Consider the following 23,886-nt stretch of genomic DNA (forward strand, 5'->3'; position numbering starts at 1 on the left):
GTGGTACCTCACTCGCAGTGGTCTTCCAGCACACCAGACACCAACCTGGAATTTCTATTGCTAAATAGTTATTGAATCCACATAAGGTAACATTTTTTCCCATGGACAGACATGTTCTCACAGAATATTGAAAACAAATTACACTGCTTGTATGACAGTGAAAATCATTTACAACTATCAGGCAATGCCAAGAAGAGGAGACACAAACACACCCAAGCACATATGTGTGCATGTGCGTATGTGTGTACAACAGGTTTCTTTCAGTTTCCATCTACTAAATCCACTCACAAGGCTTTGGTTGGCCTAAAGCTATAGTAGAAAAATACTTGCCCAAGGTGCCACACAATGAGACGGAACCAGAAACCATGGGATTGAGAAGTAAACTTTTTTACCACACAGCCAAGCCTGCACCTATCCATCCACATCCAAAGTCTTTTTACCTAGCAGGAACACTGAATATTTCATTAGTCTTTCATTAAACTGCAAGGCTAATTTCAAAAATCTTTCAATGCATTTGTCAGAAGGATGAATTGAAAGTGAGTTGTGTTCCTATCTGACATACATTTATTGGCTTTGGTTTGATCAAAAGAAATCAATAGAGAGAGTATTAGATGCTTGCTTGATCAAACAACAGAGGAAGGGAACTGTTTTTGGTTTTCAGTAAGACATATTTCATTAATTGCTTTGCTACACCATATTACAATAAAAATTTTGAATAGATGTGAGAAAATTGCTGAAGTTGTATTCAGACTACTAAATTGTTTAACGATTTTTTTTGTTGCTGTTGTTGTTGTTGTTGTTGTTATTAAGCCACTAATCAATTGAATTCGGAGAGGATATTAATTTGTTAAAAACTGACAACAAAAAAAAGCAATAATAATAATAATAATAATGATAATAAACAAAATGAAATGAAATTATAAAAGAATAAAAGCAGACACTATATTTTATAAAAATCAATAATAACTGAATTTAAATTTTTCAGTAATCTTTATATTTATTTATTTATTTATTTATTTTGCTTCCTAAATTTCATAAACAAGACTTCATAATATACTCTTAATATTTCAATTTCAACAACACTCTATCAGACACAAACAAACAAAATATATCAAGTGATTAATGAAAATCTGTAAAGCATTAAGTCGTGGTATGGGGTAGGGTGGAGGGGGAGATGGGGCTAATCGCAGTTGGCATGGACGAAGCAGACAGCACTTATTTATTTATTTATTTTATATATTTATATATTTTAATTCAATGACTTGCATATATTTTCTACAAATGACATAGAGGGTGGGGGTGGTTTCTGAATTTTGTTGGGGCAAATGTGTCTTTTGATGTAACTGAAAAACATTCTTCCTCCAACTACCACTTCTAATGATAATAATCCTTTCTACTAAAGGCACAAGGCCTGAAATTTGGGCGGGCTAGTTGATTATATCGACTCCAGCGTATAACTAGTACTTATTTCATCGACCCTGAAAGTATGAAAAGCAAAGCCAACCTCACTGGAATTTGAACTCAGAACAAAAGGACTGACAAAATGCCGCTAAGCATTTTGCCCAGGGTGCCAATGATTCTGCCAGCTCGCTCCCTTATATCATCATCATCATCATCGTCGTCGTTTAATGTCCACTTTCCATGCTAGCATGGGTTGGACAATTTGACTGGGGTCTGGTGAACCAGATGGCTGCACCAGGTTCCAATCTGATCTGGCAGTTTCTACAGCTGGATGTCCTTCCTAATGCAAACCACTTTCAGAGTGTAGTGGGTGCTTTTACGTGCCACCAACATGAGGGCAGTCAGGCAGTACTGGCAACAGCTGCACTCAAATGGTGGTTTTTACATGTCACCTGAACAGGAGCCTGTCCAGTGGCACTTGCAACGACCTCGCTCGAATGTTTTTTCATGTGTCAGTAAGGTGATGCAGGTAACAATCATGCTCAAATGGTGCTTTTTACGTACCACTGGCACGGAAGCCAGTTAGCTGCTCTGACAACAATCATGCTTGGATGGTACTCTTAGCACTCCACTAGCACGGATGCCAGTCATCGAATTTGATTTCAATTTCACTTGCCTCGACAGGTCTTCCCAAGCAGAGTTTAGTGTCCAATGAAGGAAAGGTTCGCATAAATGGGCTGGTTACAACCCTGGCATAGGCCACGAGGTTATGGTTTCACTTGGCTTGCCGGGTCTTCTCAAGCACAGCATATTTCCAAAGGTCTCGGTCACTAGTCATTGCCTTATAATAATATTATAAAGATTTCAAATTTTGGCACAAGGCCAACAATTTTGGGGAAGAGGAAAGCTGAGTTCACGGACCCCAGTGCTCAACTGGTATTTATTTTATAGACTCCAAAAGGATGAACGGCAAAACTAATGCCAGGGGAATTTGAACTCAGAATGTAAAACAGCTTGTGCCAAAATTTGAAGCCAATATTTTAAATTGATCATGCATTAACTTGTAACTTCAAGGTTTTCATGACATCATTGCTTATATTTAGAATTACTTTGTAGGAAAGATGTGAGAAACCAGATCTTGTCAGTCTGAACATAAAACAGAATAGTTGAGCCAAATATGGTCAGTTTAAATACCAGAGGGTTAAGGATTTTATTCCTTCAGACTTAGTGCATCTAAGACCAGGTGATCCAAAGTGACTGTTTTTTCATAAAACAGCAGAGGGTAAAAAGAGGATAATTTTGTTGCTACTTCTAGCAAGCTGAGCAAATCATGTAGCAGTTCCCTCAATGGCTTTGGTGGTTTTTGACATCATAAGTAGGTGGTGGGTGAGGGTTTCATTTGCAGGAAACTTAAAAAATTTATTAATAGGAGTCAACAGAACTATGACATAAGAAGTTCACTTGGTAACCACATGGTTTCAAATTCAGCCCCACTGAAAGGTACTTTCGGCAAGAGCCTTCTGCTTTAGCCCTGGCTTGACCAAAGCCTTGTGAGGGGATTTAGCAGGCAGAAACTGAAAGAAGCTTTCACACACACACATATATCATCATCATCATCATCATTTAATGTCCGTTTTCCATGCTAGTATGGGTTGGCTGGTTTGATCAGGGTCTGGGAAGCCAGGAAGCTGCACCAGGCTCCAGTCTGATCTGGCAGTATTTCTAGAGCTAGATGCCCTTCCTAACGCCAACCATTCTGTGAGTGTAGTGGGTGCTTTTTACGTGTCACTGGCAATGGCCACGATCGGTTGGTGCTTTTTACATGCCACCTGCACATATATACATATATATATATATATATATAATATATATATATATATATATATATATATACATATATAAATTTTGCAATTAAGGACAACTACTTAATAAGGAAAACTTAACAAGAAATTGTCAGGTAGATAGCGTAAAAACCTCATAAGAGAAAAAATTTCGAAAATAATTATTTCTTATTGAACATATTAATTTATATATAGAGGGCATAATTATACATACATGCCAGGAGGCATTATATATACTTGCCAAACGCTAAGAGGGACAATCAGTCATTTCTACCAAATGGTAGAAATGACTGATTGTCCCTCTTAGCGTTTGGCAAGTATATATAATGCCTCCTGGCATGTATGTATAATTATGCCCTCTATATATAAATATATACATATAATATATATATATATATATACCTATATATATATATATATATATATACATATATATATATATATATATACATATACATATATATATATATATATATATACATATATATATTATATATATATACATATTATATATATATATATATACATAATATATATATATATAACTCACTTTGATATTTATCATTGTTTGATTTCACTTTTTCAATATCAGCGACAGTGGACGCTGGAAAAAGTATAAGTATTTGTGAAGGAAATCTAATTCTCGGCGACAACTATGATTGTCACACGCTGACGAGAGGTCAATACCTCGAAACTCGAGTCCGTGTGTATCATAAGTTGAAGACGGGAAGGATGACTTCCCTTTGCAAATACTGACAGGACACAGATAGTGTGTCTATGGCCAGCTGGAGGAGTGTGTCCTCCTGGGGCTAAAAACTACAGTAGCATCCACCCTTAGGGGTTAGCCATATTGAAATGGCAAAAATACGTCATGATGTGTTACCGCTACTGTATATAACTCACTTTGATATTTATCATTGTTTGATTTCAATTTTTCAATATCAGCGACAGTGGACGCTGGAAAAAGTATAAGTATTTGTGAAGGAAATCTAATTCTCGGCGACAACTATGATTGTCACACGCTGACGAGAGGTCAATACCTCGAAACTCAAGTCCGTGTGTATCATAAGTTGAAGACAGGAAGGATGACTTCCCTTTGCAAATACTGACAGGACACAGATAGTGTGTCTATGGCCAGCTGGAGGAGTGTGTCCTCCTGGGGCTAAAAACTACAGTAGCATCCACCCTTAGGGGTTAGCCATATTGAAATGGCAAAAATACGTCACTATATATATATACATACGCATGGATATTTGTGTTACTGTCTCCCTGCCTTGACATTGCATGAGAGTTGTAAATGAGTGTCACTGTCAGACAAGTGGTGTCCTTTGTTTCCAATCTTCCATGAAAATGTCTTGCCCAGAAGAAATATCATCTTACTTGGATACAGTCAAAAGTAGGCAACAGGAAGGGCATCCTGCTGTAGAAAATTCACCTCAACAAATTCCATCTAACCCAGGCAAGCATGAAAAAAAGTGTACATTAAAATGATGATAGTTCCTCAAAGTCAGGAGAAGACTGCAAACTCATAATAACAAAGAAAATACCTAAAATTGCCACTACTCTCTTTTTACTCTTTTACTTGTTTCAGTCATTTGACTGTGGCCATGCTGGAGCACCACCTTTAGTCGAGCAAATCAACCCCAGGACTTATTCTTTGTAAGCCTAGCACTTATTCTATCAGTATCTCTTGCTGAACTGCTAAGTTACGGTGATGTAAACACACCAGCATCAGTTGTCAAGTGATGTTGGGGTGGGGACAAATACAGATACACAAACATATACACACTCACACATACACACACATATATACATATATATGACAGGCTTCTTTCAGTTTCCGTCTACCAAATCCACTCACAAGGCTTTGGTCGGCCTGAGGCTATAGTGGAAGACACTTGCCCAAGGTGCCACGCAGTGGGACTGAACCCAGAACCATGTGGTTTGTAAGCAAGCTACTTACCACACAGCCAATCCTATGCCTAGCTGAATAAACAGTTAATTTTCAAAGGAGGTCCTTTGATGGTCAGAGTTGACCTAGGGCTAAAACCACATCAACAAAATACAAATCTACACACACCTTACACATAGACACACCTGATGCACAAGCGAGCATGACAAGATTATGTTTTTTGGACAATTTAACCAACTTCATCTTTAGAGACGAAAAAAAATCGCTTTAAATATTAAAAAAAAATAATTTATTTTTTTAAAAAAAAAAGCAAAAACAAGAATTTTTTTTCTACAAAAACTAAAAAAACTAATGTTTTGATCAAAGATAACCAATCACAACATAACGTTAAATAAAGATATTATGAAAAAATCTTTCATCTTTAAATCTGTAGTTAATAGTCCGTAAAACTTATAATTTTATCAACAACAAGTTATCTCAGACATTTAATTAGCCACTGTTGTTGTAGTTGTTGTGCTTTAGCCACAGGAAGTAGTGCTAATAATAATAATAATTCTTTCTACAACAAGTACAACATGTGTAATTTCTGGAGAAAGGACAGGTCGATTATATCAATACCAGTGCTCAACTAATGCTTTTTTTATTGATTCTGTAAGGGTGAAAGGCAAAGTCTACTTCAGAGGGATTTGAACTCAGAGTGTAAAAGAGCTGGAAGAATGTCACTCTTTACTCTTTTTACTCTTATACTCTTCAGTCATGTGACTGTGGCCATGCTGGAGCACCGTCTTTAGTCAAGCAAATCGACCCCAGGACTTATTTTTTGTAAGCCCAGTACTTATTCTATCCGTCTCTTTTGGCGAACCGCTAAGTTACAGGGACCTAAACACACCAGCATCGGTTGTCAAGCAATGTTGGGGGGACAAATACAGACACGCAAACATATAAACACACACACACACACATATATATATATATACATATATACAACGGGCTTCTTTCAGTTTCCGTCTACCAAATCCACTCACAAGGCTTTGGTCGGCCTGAGGCTAAAGTAGAAGACAGTTGCCCAAGGTGCCACGCAGTGGGACTGAACCCGGAGCCATGTATCTCGTAAGCAAGCTACTTACCGCACAGCCACTCCTACGCCTATTTCATGAAGCATTTTGTCTGGCATCATTTATCTTTTATGTTTTATTCATTTCAGTAATATGGTTGCAGTCATGCTGGGGCATTGCCTTGAAGAATTTTAGCCAAACAAATCAACCCCAGTACTTAATTTCACTTTTAAGCCTGCTACTTATTCTGGGATTGAACCCAGAGCCATTTAGTTAGAAGGTAAGCTTCTTGCCACAGAGTGACTCTTGCTAATGCTAACAATTCTACCAGCTACTGCCATAGTCCTCTCTATTATAGGCATAAGGGCTGAAGTTTTTGCTGAGAAGATAAATCACTAACATAACCCCAGTATAATAATAATAATAATAATAATAATAATAATAATAATAAAGACCTGGAAATAGAGGTAACCAGAATGTGGAATCTAAAAACAGGAACAATTCCTATCATAGTAGGTGCATTAGGCATGATAAAAAAAATATTCAGACAAATACATAACAAAAACACCAGGACTTACAAACACATATAACATACAGAAAATTGCATTACTAGGTACTGCACACATCCTACGCAGAACACTTTCCATACAATAACCATCAGAGCATCACAAAAAATACCCAAGGCACACAGAGCTGCGCTCGGTGGTGAAGTGAAAGCACGCTATAAAAATAAAACTACGGAATAATAATAATAACAATAATAATTTTGTTTTGGGATTTGGTTTGCAAGATTCTTTATATGAGTTCGTGTATTGAAGCATATTCTGTTGTGTCGGGGGAGAGTCATTTTCTTTCTGTGCCTTATAATTTAACACACTAACCTGGGAATGGAAAATCGAATTGAAGGCTGGTTATTGTGGAGGTCGTTGCACTTTAATGATCATAGAACATATTAAGTTTGCAAGCGATGCAAAGTAAAGCTACTGAAGTGTTTTGGGAATAGATTATGGATAATGACTACAAAATATAGTTGTTTTACATGAAAGAAAAATTTCTTGTCAGATCAGAAACAGCCACATAAATGGTGTAATGAAATTGAAGGAAGATATTGAAACTTCCTCTCTGCAAGTTTATTTTTTTCCACAGCAAAGGGAGCTATTTTTTCGGAGAGATAAGCTAACAAAAGCCCCTTTATTCTGTCTTCCCACATAGCCTGCGCATAAACTAACAACAAATGCTGCATAAAGTTAAATTGGTATGGAGCTTTCTGAAAGATATGTACAGCTTTTGCAAGTAGGAGCAAAAACTCTTATTTAAAGGTTGATTCTTTAGAACAAATCGTATGTGATTGTTTAAAAAAGGTAAGTGAAACAACGGACAACAGTTGAAATATCATAATGGATGGGTAAAGAAGCATCCTTAAAGTGAAACAATGCATTGGTAAGTAAACAAAGGTATCAACAAATAGAAGAGAGGGAAGGAAACATCACCTTTGAAGTAACTCAGAGTAGGTAAAGGTAAGTTTACCAAAGTTAAATGTAGTTTAAATATGGAAATTAAGATTGTTCAGTATTGGATATTCATCGCATACAGTGTTCCTACACAATTTAATCACCATAGCAGGTGGACAGCCAAAATTAAATAAATAAATAAAATCTACCAAATCTACTCTCAAGGCTTTGGTCAGCCCAAGGCTATAGTAGAAGACACTTGCTCAAGGTGCCACACAGTGGGACTGAACCCGGAACCATGTGGTTGGGAAGCAAGCTTCTTACCACACACTGATGTCTACACCTATTCACTTATATATCTCTAGCAACTTTAGTTGCTAAACAATGAGTTGTATGGTGACTGTCAGCTTACTGAAATCTATTTTTGATTTCAATATGGGACAAAGTACATTATTTACATTTGACGGATATTTGCCCTCATCTTGTTTGTTGTTTCAGCTGATATACCTTGCAGCCTTCATCAGGTGTCTTGGGGAAATTTCGAACCTGGGTTCTCACTCCTAAGGTATTTTTTGATATTATTATTATTATTCAGGTCACTGCCTGGAATTGAACTCGGAATCTTGGGGTTAGTAGTCTGTGCTCTTAACCCCTAGATTCTGAGTTCGATTCCAGGCAGTGCCCTGAATAAAAATAAATAATAATAATAATAATGACATCGAAAAATACCTTAGGAATGAGAACCCAGATTCTAAAATACCTTAGGAATGAGATCTCAGATTCTAAATTACCTTCAGAATGAGAGCCCAGATTCTAAAATACCTTAGGAATGAGATCTCAGATTCTAAAATACCTTAGGAATGAGATCTCAGATTCTAAAATACCTTAGGAATGAGAACCCAGGTTCTAAATTTCCTCAAGACACCTGATGAAGGCTGGAGGGTACATCAACCAAAATTCTGTGTTAACAACAAACAAGATGAGGACAAATATCCGTCAAATGTAAATAATGTACATAATTCCTCATCTCTTAAATATAGAACTGTATTATGGGACAAAGTCTTTAACTTACAATATTATTAAACTCATTTTATTTTATATTGTCCACCTTTGGACATCCACACTAGCTGCATACCTGCTCAAAGCTTACAAACTTCCTACACTTCGCCCCTTACCTATCTTATTACTATCTGTATATGTCAATGATTTTTATAAAAACATAACCGAAAAAATTTAACAAAATTGGAAAATTTGACAAAGATTAACAAATGGGAAATTTGACAAAACCACACACACACACACACACATATATATATATATATATATATATATATATATATATAAGTTAAATAGAGAAATACAATTGACAGTCTAACAATTTATTACATTATAATGTCGTCATCATCATCATCGTTTAATGTCTGCTTTCCATGCTAGCATGGGTTGGACGATTTTGACTGAGGGCTGGCGAACCAGATGGCTGCACCCGGCTCCAATCTGATCTGGCAGAGTTTCTACAGCTGGATGCCCTTCCTCACGCCAACCACTCCGAGAGTTTAGTGGGTGCTTTTTATGTGCCACCGGTACGGGGGGCCAGTCAGGCGGTACTGGCAACGGCCATGCTCAAATCTTCTTACACATGCCACCAGCACAGGTGCCAGTAAGGCAACGCTGGTAATGATCACGCTCGAATGGTGCCTACGATCACGCTCAATATATTATAAAATATAACAACCAATTTTTTAAAGCAAAAACAAAGCCAACAATTTTCAGGAACACAATGTTTCAATAATGTAGGGGATGTCTATACTGTTTCTATTCTTTTGTTATTTTTTTGTCTCCCCCAGACAGTGGACTACTTTATCCAATGTCCTATTTCAAAGAGTATAGGATGTAATCTGAAGATTGCTATTTTTTGCATATCAGATCATCAGCCACAATAGTTTGGTTCTTTAGCCAAAGTTGTTGACAAATAAAAATGAAAATAGCTTGGAATATTTCATTTTTGCATTTGATTTACAAAATTCATGATGTGAACTTATGTGTTGAAACAGATTTTGTGGTATCTTGGGAGGGCCATTATGCTAATAATAAACACACACACAGTTTCTATTTCATTATTTTTTTTATTAGCTAATAAATTGGTTAAATACTAATGAATTGATTAATAATAATAAAAGAAGTGAAATACAACCAGTGCGTGTTTATTATTGGCTTTATGAACCTCCCAAAATATAACAAAAGGAAAATACCATATGAAATCAATAAACTGGCTTACTAGTGTATGAGAATCTCACACAGACGAATGTGCCCGCACGTTGCCGCAGCATGCATTGGTGTCCAAAGTTCACTGTCCCGTGCATTTATGTTAGCACCAAAATCAAGCAGGAGCTGCATCAGCTTCTTACTTTCATCAATACAACACTGGAAAATATAAGAAATTCAAGAATAAATTATACGTTTTTTTTTTTTTTTTTTTTTGGTAAATATTTTTTATTAGAGTTCATAACAGTCAGTAAATACACAGAGTTTAATTCCTGAAATAGAATCAGCAACATCAAGCTTTCCTTTAGAGCAATGGACCCCTAAACAATTTTTCTACAGACCAGAGGATCAGGTACATAACAAAACACAATAAAGTGCCTAATAGATTCTTCAACTATTACATATATAGGCGCAGGAGTGGCTGTGTGGTAAGTAGCTTGCTTACCAACCACATGGTAACAGGTTCAGTCCCACTGTGTGGCACCTTGGGCAAGTGTCTTCGACAAAAGCCTTGTGAGTGGATTTGGTAGACAGAAACTGAAAGAAGCCATCATGTGTGTGTGTGTGTATATATATATATATATATATATATATATATATAAACCTTCCGATTTTCTGAGTACCTCATTTCTTCTAATATAAAATACCTGTACATCATCTCCAAACCTTCTAATATATATATATATATATATATATATGTATGTATGTATATGTTTGTGTGTCTGTGTTTGTTCCCCCAACATCGCTTGACAACCAATGCTGGTGTGTTTATGTCCCCGTAACTTAGCTGTTCGGCATGAGAGGCCGATAGAATAAGTACTAGGCTTACAAAGAATAAGTCCTGGGGTCGATTTGCTCGGCTAAAGGTAGGGCTCCAGCATGGCCACAGTCAATAAAAGAAAAGAAAAGAGAAAGTATATTGGATTGCCTCAGCATGTTGTCTCCACCAGAAAACGGCATGAGATCATACTGGTTTGATGAGCATACTCTGCCACACTAGTTCAACAGAGGGATGCAGTTTTTATACTCATACCCAGGACTAGTTGAGTCAATTACAACGTCCCCCCCTCCCCGTACTCAGCTGATCCTTCCCTTATTGACCCTCGAAAGGATGAAAAGCAAAGCCGACCTAGGCAGAATTTGAACTCAGAACATAAAGATGGACAAAATGCTGCTAAGCAGGCATGGCTTATAGACACAGGTGTGGCTGTGTGGTAAGAAGCTTGCTTCCTAACCACATGCTTCCGAGTTCAGTCCCACTGCATGGCACCTTGAGCAAGTGTTTTCTACAATAGCCTCAGGCCAACAAAAGCCTTGTGAGTGGATTTGGTTGATGGAAACTGAAAGAAGCCCGTCATGTATATATACACATATATTCATGTGTGTGTGCCTTTGTGTCTATGTTTGTCCACCCCACCACCACCATCACCTGATAACTGATGTTGGTTTGTTGATGTTCCTGAAACTTAGTGGTTCAGCATAAGAGACCAATGGAATCAGTACTAGGCTTACAAAGAATAAGTCCTGGGGTTGATTTGTTCAACTAAAGGTGCTGCTCCAGCATGGCCACAGTCAAATGACTGAAATTTATTCTTTCTGCGTGGCCTGGTATCAAATGGTCCATGGTTCAGTACTGATCTGTGGTCCAGTGATTGAAGGTACCTCTGTTTTAGCGTGTTAACTTCTTTGATTTGCATTTATTTGTTGTTGTTGTTGTTAAGCAACAAGACAGGAAGGGTGATTAGGTGATGGTTTAGGTCTTAGGGGCAGGAGACCCCAGACCTTTGGAAAAAAAAAAACTTTGGTCGTTTTGTTGTAGTCGAGGGCTCTTCGTTGACACCCAACACCACTGGGAAGTGGCCCTCGAAGTTGCTGGAAATGGAGATCTCCAGGTCCAAATTCTTGTCATATATATATACGACGGGCTTCCTTCAGTTTCTTGTCATTCAAGAATTTGGACCTGGAGATCTCCATTTCCAGCGACTTCGAGGGCCACCTCCCAGTGGTGTCGGGTGTCAACAAAGAGCCTTTGACTACAACAAGACGACCAAAGGTCTGGGGTCTCCCGCCCCTAAGCCCTAGACCATCACCTATACAGGGGCCTCTATCTGCTGTTGTTGTATGCCTGCTGGTGTTGCTAGTGGTAGTATCTATTTCTTTACTACCCACAAGGGGCTAAACACAGAGGGGACAAACAAAGGGATTAAGTCGATTACATAGACCCCAGTGCGTAACTGGTACTTAGTTTATCGACCCCGAAAGGATGAAAGGCAAAGTCGACCTCGGCAGAATTTGAACTCAGAACGTAGCAGCAGACGAAATATCACTAAGCATTTCGCCCAGCGTGCTAACGTTTCGGCCAGCAGTATCAATGGTGTTTGTAGTGATGGTGATGTCATTGTTAGTGATAGTGATGGTGATGATGTTAGTAATGGCGGTGGTGTTGTCGTTAGCAATGGTGGTGGTGGTGTTGCTGGGAATGATGCTGTTGATATTGATGTCATTTTTGTTAATAGTGGTGTTGGGATATTTGAAGTTGTTTGGTGTTGTGACTGTTTAGCCATGAACAAGAAGGCTTACGATCAAAGGCATTCCAATTGAGGTCATCCTGTCTTTTCCCAGACGACCAGGTAACTAAGGACAACATAACCCAAAATATCCTTTTCCAAAGGCAGTAAGGATGGTGACGTGAAGGAGATTTTGTTGCTATTTCTAACAGACCAAACAACCACATAAAGGCTCCCCTGTTGGTCGATGTTACTGGTAGTGATGTTGTGTTGGTAGTGTTGTTGTTGTTGTTGGTGATGATGATGGTGGTGGTGGTGGTGGTGGTGATGGTGGTGCACATATGGCAGCCAGTGATGGTAGCAATATTGCTGGTTCTGTTGACAATAGGAAATGCTCCGGTGACTGCTATTTGGGATGATCGACCCCACAGATTACAGCAAACAAAAGCTTCTTGCCCTGCTCTACTTGGTTTGAATACATAATAGCTGGTCATTTTTTTTACGAACAACAACAACAACAAAATCACAATTATTAAAGAAAAATAGTCCAAAACAAAAAGAGAAAACCATCATCATCATCATCAATATTATTACTACTACTATTATTATTATTATCATTATTATCATCATCATCATTATTATTATTATTATTATCATTATTATCATCATTATTATCATCATTATTACCATCGTTATTATTATCATCATTATTATTATCATTCTTCTTCTTATCATTATTATTATTATTATTATTATTATTATTATTATTATTATCATCATCATAGTAGTAGTTTTGCTGAGTGCTTTTTTTTTTCCTTTTTAATTTCCCTTGTATTAACAGCCTTGTATACAATGTCTGCGTCTGTGTACGCAGTGCTTAGTAGTACTATTAAGACTAAGAGCTAGGTTTAAAAGCCACCAGACAAAAGAGGTTTAGTTGTGTGGTGGAAATGATAGTTGATAAGAGTGCCAGACTCTAAAAAGCCACAGACAAAAGCAGGCAGTCTTTTGAGTGGAAGAAATTACAGTGCTAAATTCTAAAAGCCATCAGGGCAAATGAAAGACAGCTAAAATCATAGAAATGATAGAGCCAGACACTAAAAAGCTAATATTATTTAGTTATATAGTAAGGCAGCAAACTGGTGGAGTTGTTAGCATCTAAGGTAAAATGCTTGGCAGCATTTTGTTCGTCTAAGTTCTGAGGTCAACTTTGCTTATCCATTCAAGATCAATAAGATAAATACCAGTCATCTACTGGAGTTGATGTAATCAACTTCCCCTTCCCCATAAAAGTTCTAAAAGGATTATTATTATTATTATTATTATTAAGGTAGTGAGCAGGCAGAATCGTTAGCATCGACCCCCTAGGACTTATTCTTTGTAAGCTTAGTACTCTCTTTTGCCGAACCGCTAAGTTACAGGGATGTAAACACACCACCATTGGTTGTCAAGCAATGGTGGGGGATAAACACAGACATACAAACATATACACACACATACATACATACATATATATATATATATGATGGCTTCCTTCAGTTTCCGTCTACCAAATCCACTCACAAGGCTTTGGTTGGCCCGAGGCTATAGTAAAAGACACTTGCCCAAGGTGCCATGCAGTGGGACTGAACCCGGAACCATGTGGTTGGTAAGCAAGCTACTTACCACACAGCCACTCCTGCACCTATGTTTACATATTTTGTATACAGTGTATACTTTTATCTCATTTCCTTTTCTTTTAAGTAAATTGTAAACTGTACCTGTAATGTTCTCTTTATCTGATGCACATCTGGCAAATTAAAGAAATTATTATTATTGCTATTGTTGTTGTTGTTGTTGTGATTGCTGCTGCCAAGGTTATGAAGATGTCCAAGACGATGAATAAATTTGAATATAATGGGAACTGAGTATGGTAGCTTGAAATTCTTGATTCCATACTGGAGCCAGAATGGCTGATACGAAAGAAAAGAACATCCATTTGACACCCACCTTCTACAATGAATAATGCATGTAAGTGTCAAACATTTCAAACTCACCTCAGATGATGATGATGATGATAATAATAATAATAATAATAATAATAATAATAATTATTGAGCTAAGGAAAACAACTAAGAATCAATGTGTGTAGGTGGAAGACAGATAGAGAGAGAGAGAGAGAAAAAGAGAGAGAGAAAGTGAGACAGATGTTCTAGAATCAACATGAAATACAAATAGATGAATGACACTACAGACTGAATGTAAAAGTACAATGAAGTTATAGATAAGACTCCAGATCAGCCAAACTGAGCAGACCAATGATATGATTAAAAGCGCTCTGCCCTTGAGTATCTCGTTTTTACCTTTTCCTTTTTTCCTTTTGTTTTTTATTTTATCACATAGGCCAGGCATGGCTGTGAAGTTTCTGGTTCAGTCCCACTGTGCAGCAGTTGGGACAAGTGTATTTTTTCTATTATAGACCTTGGTTGACCAATGTCTTGTGAGAAAATTTAATAGACGGAAACTATGTGGAAGCCTGTTGTGTGTGTGTGTGTTTTTGTGCTTGTCCTTTGCATAAAAAAATATGGCTGACGTGAGAAAGACAAAGCTAATGATAGAAACAGCTCCATAGCACATTTGAATTTGAACTACAAAAAAAACATAATTGAAAAACAGATAGGAAAAGAGATAAAAAAAAGCAAATGTTAACTCAGTACTTCACTACAACCATAAAGATAAATCTTGAAAATTATATAAAGTAATTTTGTTGTTGTTGCTAAAGTTGTTTCCCCACTGTCCCTGAAGTCAGTTGACTCAAATTTTCATATAAAAGGATGAATTAAAAAAAAAATAATAATAACTAGGTGCAAGAATGGCTATGTTGTGTCCTTCAGGTGATCTGGTGCCCTCTTTGACACCCTTCTGGCAATTCTAGGATAGGTGGGGCTCTACTAAAGGAAGTTGACCATGGCAGCATTTGAACTCAGAACATAGAGAGTTTTAGCCTTCAAATGATGCCACCCCGCTGGCTAAGTGAGCAGGCCAACAGAAAAAAAGAGTGAGAGGAAGTTGTGGCGAAAGAGTACATCAGGGATCGCCACCACCTCCTGCAGGAGCCTCGTAGAGCTTTAGGTGTTTCCACTCAATAAACACTTACAACACCCGGTCTGGGAATCGAAACCATGATCTTATGACTGTGAGTCCGCTGCCCTAACCACTGTGCCATTGCACCTCCACTGTATATACATATATGCATATGTATGTATATATATTTGTGTGTGTATGTATGTATGTGTGTGTGTGTATATACATATATATATATATATATATATATATATATATATATATATATACGTGTGTGTGTGTCTATCTTTTCGTCTTGTTACATGATAGTTGTGAATATGTATCACTATCATTCATTCCCAATCTTCCATGAAAACACATCTTGTCACAGGGAAATATCATCTTGCTTGGAAACAAAGAAGTGTTGGTGGCAGGAAAGGCACCCAGTATTAGAAAAAAAAAATCTACCTCAACAAATTCTATTTCAACCATGCAAGGTTGCAAAAGTTAATAATAAAATGATGACAATGACGATGACAAAAATGAATGTTCAAAAGAAAAAAGAAAGAAAGAAAAGTGTAAGAAGATCATTTATTCTTTTTTTTAAAATTTTCTTTAATGATCTTTATACAACAGAAATTAAACAAAACACAATTTTTAAATAACAGAAATATCTTCGGAGATGTTCTTGCATAGCAAGTGACTTGATCTGAGATTGTGTGCTGAAACAAAAACAATTGCAGCGTGGAAGGTGTTTATAAACCATTTAAGAAACACACAAAAACCGTTAGATTCACTTCAACATCTAAATTTAATTTGTCAAAATATTTTCGTCGTTTTGAAACTACAACCTATTCACTGACGAAATTTCCATGCTGCATCTCACTTTCATAAACAGGTGACAAAGCAAAATGAATAATTGAAATATATTTTACATAGATTAATCTTGAGGCTAAAAATTTTTTCTCATAAATCACAATTTATTTTGAAATTATACTCTACTATTTCAAGTACAACATTAATTTATATTAATCATCTTATACAAAATATTTCAACTTAGTATCATAGAATTTGTTTCTATTTCCATTTTCCACCCACCTCTTCTTGGACAAAATGCTTAGCAACATTTATTCCTGCTTCATATTCTGAGTTCAGATTCTACTGAGGTTGATTTTGCCTTTTATCCTTTCAGGGTCGATAAATGAATACTAATTGAGCACTGGGTGGATATAGTCGTCTAGCTCCCTTCTACCAAAATTTCAGGCCCTGCACCTATAGTACTAAGAATTATTATTATTGAGCGAGAGAACAGTGCATGCCATTAAAGTTGGGTCGGGACCCCCTTCGGTCACGACACTGACCATGGGATTGCACCTAGAAGGTTACCCTCCTAGTAACAAGTCTGGGCAAGGTGGTTTATGGAAGACCAGCAGTCGCCCATGCATACTGGCCTCCCCTCTCCACGCCACCAGTGTTATCCAAGGGAAAGGCAAAGGGGCCGATACAGCTTGGCACCCATGACGTCGCAACTCATTACTACAGCTGAGTGAACAGGAGCAACGTGAAATAAAGTGTCTTGCTCAAGTACACAACACGCAACCCGATCCGGGATTCGAGCTCACAACCTCACGATCGTAGGCTCGATGCTCTAACCACTGAGCCATGCGCCTGCAATTAAAGTGACACTGGGGTAAAATATATGAAGCCTAGTACACCCATCATGACTACCTGTCTGATAATGGTACACTAGGTGCATGCATCACAACCATATGTGCATGACATGGTGTACTCATATCAAGATAAACAGTGCATGTTTGATTTGCTGTCAAGGTTGACTACTCTAGCTTTTTCCGTTCCCAAAGCAATTACTAAACCCTCACTGTATTGTAATTGCTTTAGGAAAGGAAAAAACTAGGGGAGTCAACCTTGACAGCAAGTCAAAGACTGGTGTCTTTCAGGTGATCTGGTGCCTTCAGTGAGGGTTTTGTACTTGGAGCTTTTCCCATAACATGCTAATTAATCTGTCAATAAAAAGCTACCAGTAATAGCACTAAGATTTATCCAGTCAACTCTAAAGATCTCCGACAAATAATGTGGCAGTGTGCTATCAATATCAGAAGTCATTATCATTATGGGAACATTCCATGTTTATATCCTACCATAATTGATTCAACATGCTGCTATTGGTGATTAAAATCCATATCAATTATGGCCTGGGGCCAAAGACAGACATCATCATTGTGGCTATTTATCTACACACATACTAGTGGATGTGTGTGTGTGTGTGTGTGTGTGTGTGTGAGAGAGAGAGAGAGAGACAGACAGAGAGAGACAGAGGGACAGACAGACAGACAGACAGGCAGGCAGGCAGGCAGGCAGAGACAGAAAGTGAATGAATGAAAGAGAATGAGTGATAAAGAGCAATACAGGAAGTCTCAGAGAGGAAGTGATAAAGAGGGTGAGTAGGATGGAAATTGAACACATATGTCCTTGGTTTGCTCCCAAACACATTTGCTATTATGTTACTAAAAATGATGATAATGATGATGATCACCAACAACATACTATAATCATTAAATGTAATCTTATAACCTACTAATCCAAATGTTACTTACATGCATATATCTATTTTCTTAAAGGTAACCTTTCTAATGTACTTTAGCTACACTTCAATATACACACAGTAAGGCGTAGGAGTGGCTGTGTGGTAAGTAACTTGCTTACCAACCACATGGTTCCGGGTTCAGTCTCACTGCACGGCAACTTGGGCAAGTGTCTTCTACTATAGCCTCGGGCCGACCAAAGCCTTTGTGAGTGGATTTGGTAGACGGAAACTGAAAGAAGCCCATCGTATATATATAATGTGTATATATATATATATATGTGTGTATGTGTGTGTATATGTTTGTGTGTCTGTGTTTGTCCCCCCAACATCGCTTGAAAACCGAAGCTGGTGTGTTTACATCCCCGTAACTTAGCGGTTCGGCAAAAGAGAACGATAAAATAAGTACTAGGCTTACAAAGAATAAGTCCTGGGGTCGATTTGCTCGACTAAAGGACCGCCACAGTCAAATGACTGAAACAAGTAAAAGAGTAAAGAGAGTAAAACCAGGGCTGGAAATAAGTAAAAAGTAGGTTTTATATATACACATATACACAGATGTTCGTGTGTGTGTGTGTGTGTTTGTAACATGTAAAATTGTATTCGTGCCAGTGGCGCACAAGTTAACCTGTGCCAGTGGCACATAAAAGGCACCTAGCACACTTTCAAGTATTGGGCCTCGTGGAGGCAAAGTGGCTGAGTTCCTTTCAAGTGTTGGGCCTCACAAAGGCAATGACCAAAACCTTTGGCATTATGTTGTGCTTGAGAAGAAGACCCATAAAACCAAGCAAAATTGCAGTCATGGCAGATACTGATGTCACGCAAATGGTACCCATGCTGGTGGCATGTAAGGGTACCAATTACAATCTCGGGGTGGTTGGCATTCAGAAGGGCATCCAGCCATAGAAGCCAAACCAAAACAGACGACTGGACCCTGGACAGCTCCCCAGCTGGCCAGCTCCAGTCAAACCATCTAGCACATGCCAGCATGGAAAATACATGTTAAGCAATGATGATATGGTTGTACGGTTAAGAAGTTTGCTTTCTAACCTATTTCTTTACTACCCACAAGGGGCCAAACACAGAGAGGACAAACAAGGACAGACACACAGATTAAGTCGATTACAGCAACCCCAGTGCGTAAGTGGTACTTAATTTATCGACCCCCGAAAGGATGAAAGGCAAAGTCGACCTCGGCGGGATTTGAACTCAGAACGTAGCGGCTGACGTAATACCGCTAAGCATTTCGCCCGGCATGCTAACGATTCTGCCAGCTCACGTGGTCTCTCAGGTTCAGTTTCACTGAGTGTCATTTTTGGCAAGTGTCATCTACTGTAGCCCCATGCCAATGAAAACCTTATAAGAGAATTTGGTAAACAAAAATCAAAAGAAACCTTTTGTGTGTGTGAGAGTGTGTGCATGTGTGTGTTTACAAATACACTTCTCTCAAAATTCGTTCATCTATGGTCAGTAATATAGCTGTTATTTCACCTGACATTCACTCATCCATTGGCTTTTCACCTTTGAAGAAGTGTGGATTAAGATATGCTTTATTCAGAGGAAAAAATAAAAAACAAACGAAGTTTAACTTTAAGGAGTAATCTGGTGGTTATAAAACAATGCCTCGATAATATATCTAATTTATGCTAGTGTGGAAAAAAAAGGAGGGGCCCCCCAAAAAAACAAAAGAATAAACTTACACACGCAATGAGAGAAAGCAAAAGGTGGAGACTTTCAGATGATGATTATTTAAGTATAGATATATAGATATTTATATTAATGGGTCCACCCAAACCATTATATTAAATATGCTTAAAATATTTAATATCTTTAATTTGTTTATCCGCATAATTTCCTCTCTCTCTCTCTCTCTCTCTCCATATATATATATATATATATTATATATATATATATATAAATTAAATATATAAATTAAATATATAAATTAAATTAGAGATAAAACCACTATTAGGCAAATCAAACAGCGAAAAACATAAACCAAAACATAAAAATAAATATAATTAATATAATATACAAAATATATAAAATATAAAACTTAAAATATAAATTATTTAAATTTAAAATTTTTAATTTATATTTATAAATTTTTATATTTTTTAAATTTTTAAATTTTTAAATTTTTAAACTTTTAATTTATTTATTCATTTATTTATATTTTTATTACTATTATATATACATATATATATAAACATTTAATCCATGATCAGACGAGATATAGTTTCTTTCATCTGAATTAACGATTACAGATTAAATGATTATTCACTCTCAGATTTGTCTTCAAGGCCTTTACTTCTTATGTGGCTGCATATAGCTCTCTTAAACTTGTTATCCACTGGAAACCCCCCCCCCCCCCACACACACACATACATACGAACATATTTCCTCAAATGTCCAGGGAGGTCCCTGGAAATAGTAGATAATTTTTGTTATCTAGGAGCAGTGGAGGTGGCTCTGAAAGCATAGTTGCTTGAGTAAGAACTGGCTGGACAAAGTTCAGTGAGCTATTACCTTTGTTAATAAGAAAGGACTTCATTCTCGCAGTGAAAGGCAGACTGTATGATGTTTGCAGTGAACCATGGACTGTGACCACAGAGGACATGCAAAGGCTTGAAAGAAATGAAGCCATCATGTTCCATTGCACATGAAGCCATCATGTGCAATGTCAGTGAGTATATATGACAAAGTGTAAATGCTTTGAGAGAAAAACTGGGTATAAGAGGAATCATTTGCAGTGTGGAATGGCACCCATGCTAGTGGCACATAAAGGCACCAATTACAATCTCAGGGTGGTTGGCATTAGGAAGGGCATCCAGGTGTAGAAAACCATGCCAAATCAGACTGGATCCTGGCACAGCCTATCAGCGTGCCAGCCCAGTCAAACCATCCAACCCATGCCAGCATAGACAACGAATGTTAAATGATGATGATGTTGATAATGATGATGATCTATTCATTTATAAAAGTTCCGACATGAATTTAGAATTATTTTAAATCTTAAATTCAATACTTAGTTCAGCACTTTGTGTAAAGATTACACACCTAGGACAACTACTTTTAGTGAGACAGTATATTTGTTATGATTCAATTCCATTCTGTGATAACCATATTTAGCAATAAGTGCAGCTCAAAATATAATCTTTGCCCCACTGTTGACATGGCTAAGATACAAAAATCAGGCTTAGATCTAAGTGTGTGTGTGTGTGTGTGTGTGTGTGTGTGTGTGTGTGCATGTGTGTGTGTGTGTGTGTGTGTGTGTGTGTGTGTGTATATCATAAATTTTAGATTTATTTTATCTTAATGGAATACCACATAATTCATTTTTCTATATCTCAGAGAGAGAGAGAGAGGAGAGAGAGAGAGAAAGGAGAGAGAATGTGAGAAAGAGAAAGCAAAAAAGAGAAAAGGAGAGAGAAGCAGAGAGAGGGAAAGAGAGAGAGAGAGATGGAAAAGAGAGAGAAGAAAGGGAGAAGAGAGAGTGAAGAAGGAGAGCAAAAAGAGAGCAAGAGAAAAAGGGGAAAGAGATAAAGAGCAATGAAGATGATAGAGAGGGAGAGAAAAGAAATGGAAAGAGAGAACAAGAGAGAAGAAAGAATGGGAGAGGGAGATAAGAGTGAGAGAGAGAAGAGAGCGAGAGAGAGAGTGAAAGAGAGAAGAGAGGGAGAGAGAGAAGAGAGTGAGAGAGAGAAGAGAGAAAGAGAGGAGGTGAGAGAGAGAAGAGAAAGAGAGAGAGAGGTGAAAAAGAGAAAGCAAAAGAGAGAAGGGGAGAGAGAGAGAGATGAAAAAGAGAGAGAAGAAAGGGAGAAGAGAGAGTGAAGAATGAGCGAGAGAAAAAAGGGAAAGAGATAGAGAGAGCGTTGAAGATAACAGAGAGAGGGAGGTAAGAGTGAGAGAGAGAAAAGAGTGAGAGTGAGAGAAAGAGAGGGAAAGAGAGATAAAAACAGAAGAATGAAAGAGGAGAGAGAGAGAGCGAAAGAAAGACAAAGAAATAAAAAGAAAGGAAAATGAAAACCAAAGAAAAGAGCAAGAACTAAAAACAGAAGAGAAATATAAAAAAAATAAAAACAAAGGAAAGAGAAGAAACAAGAGGAATGGTAAATGACAAAGACTGGCTGACAGAAAAGCTGAATTCCTTGGTGGAAAATGTAGCACAGGTTTGGAGGAGATTCTTTATTTCACCTGAGTGATAAGAAACTAATTGACAACTCCAGAATACACAAGGTGACAGAGATAAATAACTCTAATTATTTTCTTCCTCAATAAATGACCAAAGCCATTGTAATTCAATAGAGTCTTTAATTCCATCACTGCTAAGCACCATTCTTATCTTAAGTAGAGTCTTTCAATGACCGTCCAACCTTACATTATGACCACTTGAAATCATGTGATAGACCCAATACACAGAAGAATGGAACTGAATGTTTGGTTTGGCTGTGTGGTTAAGCAGCTTGCTTCCAAACTGCTGAATGGCAGGTTCAATTCCACAACATGGCATCTTGGGCTAAGCGTCTAATAATAATAATAATAATAATAATAATAATAATTGTGTACAGTGCTCAGGTGCACTACAACTCATCTAAAGTGTATATATAATCAGGTGTAGTTTCGGCAGATTTCGGAAAGCATGAGGGCCTTAAAGGATGCAGTGTCATGGCAGTCAACAACTGACGCAGGTAGTTTATTCCATGCTTCAGCAACTCTGAGCGTGAAAAAATGTTTCCGAAAGTCATGGGAGCTGTGTTGTTTTCTGACTTTGTAGGCATGTCCATGTGTGTTAGACACATGGAGATCAAAAAGGTGTTCAGTGTTGTTGTTGGTGAGGTGGTTGATAACTTTGTGGGTGTTTACCAAGTCCGTCGCCAGACGCCGGAGCTTCAGTGAATCCATGCCCAGGGAAACAAGGCGCTCAGAATATGGTAGGTGTCTGATGGAGGGAATGCGTTTGGTTGCACGTCTCTGGACAGATTCCAGGAGGTCAATGTTCTGAGCAAGATAGGGGTTCCAAACTGATGATGCGAATTCCAAGTGTGGTCGTACCATAGCTGTATACAGTTTTAAATAGATGGCTGGAGAGCGGCTAACAAAAGTCTTGCTGAGTGATGCCAAGACACCCCTCAGCCTTCTTGACAATTTTAGAGATATGCTTCTACAATAGTCCTGGGCTGAGCAATGCCCTTGTAAATTAATTTGGTGGAGGGTAATTGCATTGAAGCTTGTCATGTATATTTATGTATATGTGTGTGCATATGTGTGTGTGTGTGTGTGTGTAAGAGAGAGAGAGAAAGAGAGTGTGTGTGTGTCCTTGTGCTTGTTTATCCCCATCACTACTGCCACCACTTATGTGTCATATACATTTGTGTGTGTGTGTGTGTGTGTGTGTTCTCATCACTACCACCACTTTTATGCCATATATATTTGTGTGTGTGGATGTGTGTCACCCCGTGTTTGTGTTTGTCCCCACCAATGTCACTTGACAACCAGTATTGGTTTGTTTACATCCCTGTAACTTGGCAATTCAGAAAAGAGATCCAAACTTTAATATATATATATATATATATATAACCAGCCAAAATTGCAAAGATAATCTGGAACTCGACTGAGGATAGAAAACTCTGAATGACCCATCCTTATTTTTTTTGTATCATCTGTCTGCATGTTTTGTCCCTTTTTGTAACACCTAACTGTCTGGATGTTTTGCATTCTTGTCCCATTTTTGTATCTCATATATATATATATATATATATATATATATATTTATGTTTTTCGCTGTTTGATTTGCCTAATAGTGGTTT

At 37.6% G+C, this 23,886-nt stretch overlaps 1 protein-coding gene across 5 annotated transcripts in view; it reads right to left on the reverse strand.

Moving 5' to 3' along the window:
* LOC115221503 (protein phosphatase 1 regulatory subunit 12A) overlaps positions 1 to 23,886 on the reverse strand; it is a 414,153-nt gene that overhangs the window by 40,456 nt on the left and 349,811 nt on the right. For all 5 annotated transcript variants that reach the window (XM_036510896.1, XM_036510897.1, XM_036510895.1 and 2 more), the window contains one exon: positions 9,939 to 10,084. In XM_036510896.1, coding sequence (XP_036366789.1) covers positions 9,939 to 10,084 — 146 coding nt within the window. The remainder of the gene's footprint in view (positions 1 to 9,938; positions 10,085 to 23,886) is intronic.

This window comes from Octopus sinensis, linkage group LG18 (assembly GCF_006345805.1).
Source record: "Octopus sinensis linkage group LG18, ASM634580v1, whole genome shotgun sequence".
In the NCBI taxonomy this organism is placed as follows: Eukaryota; Metazoa; Mollusca; class Cephalopoda; order Octopoda; family Octopodidae; genus Octopus; species Octopus sinensis.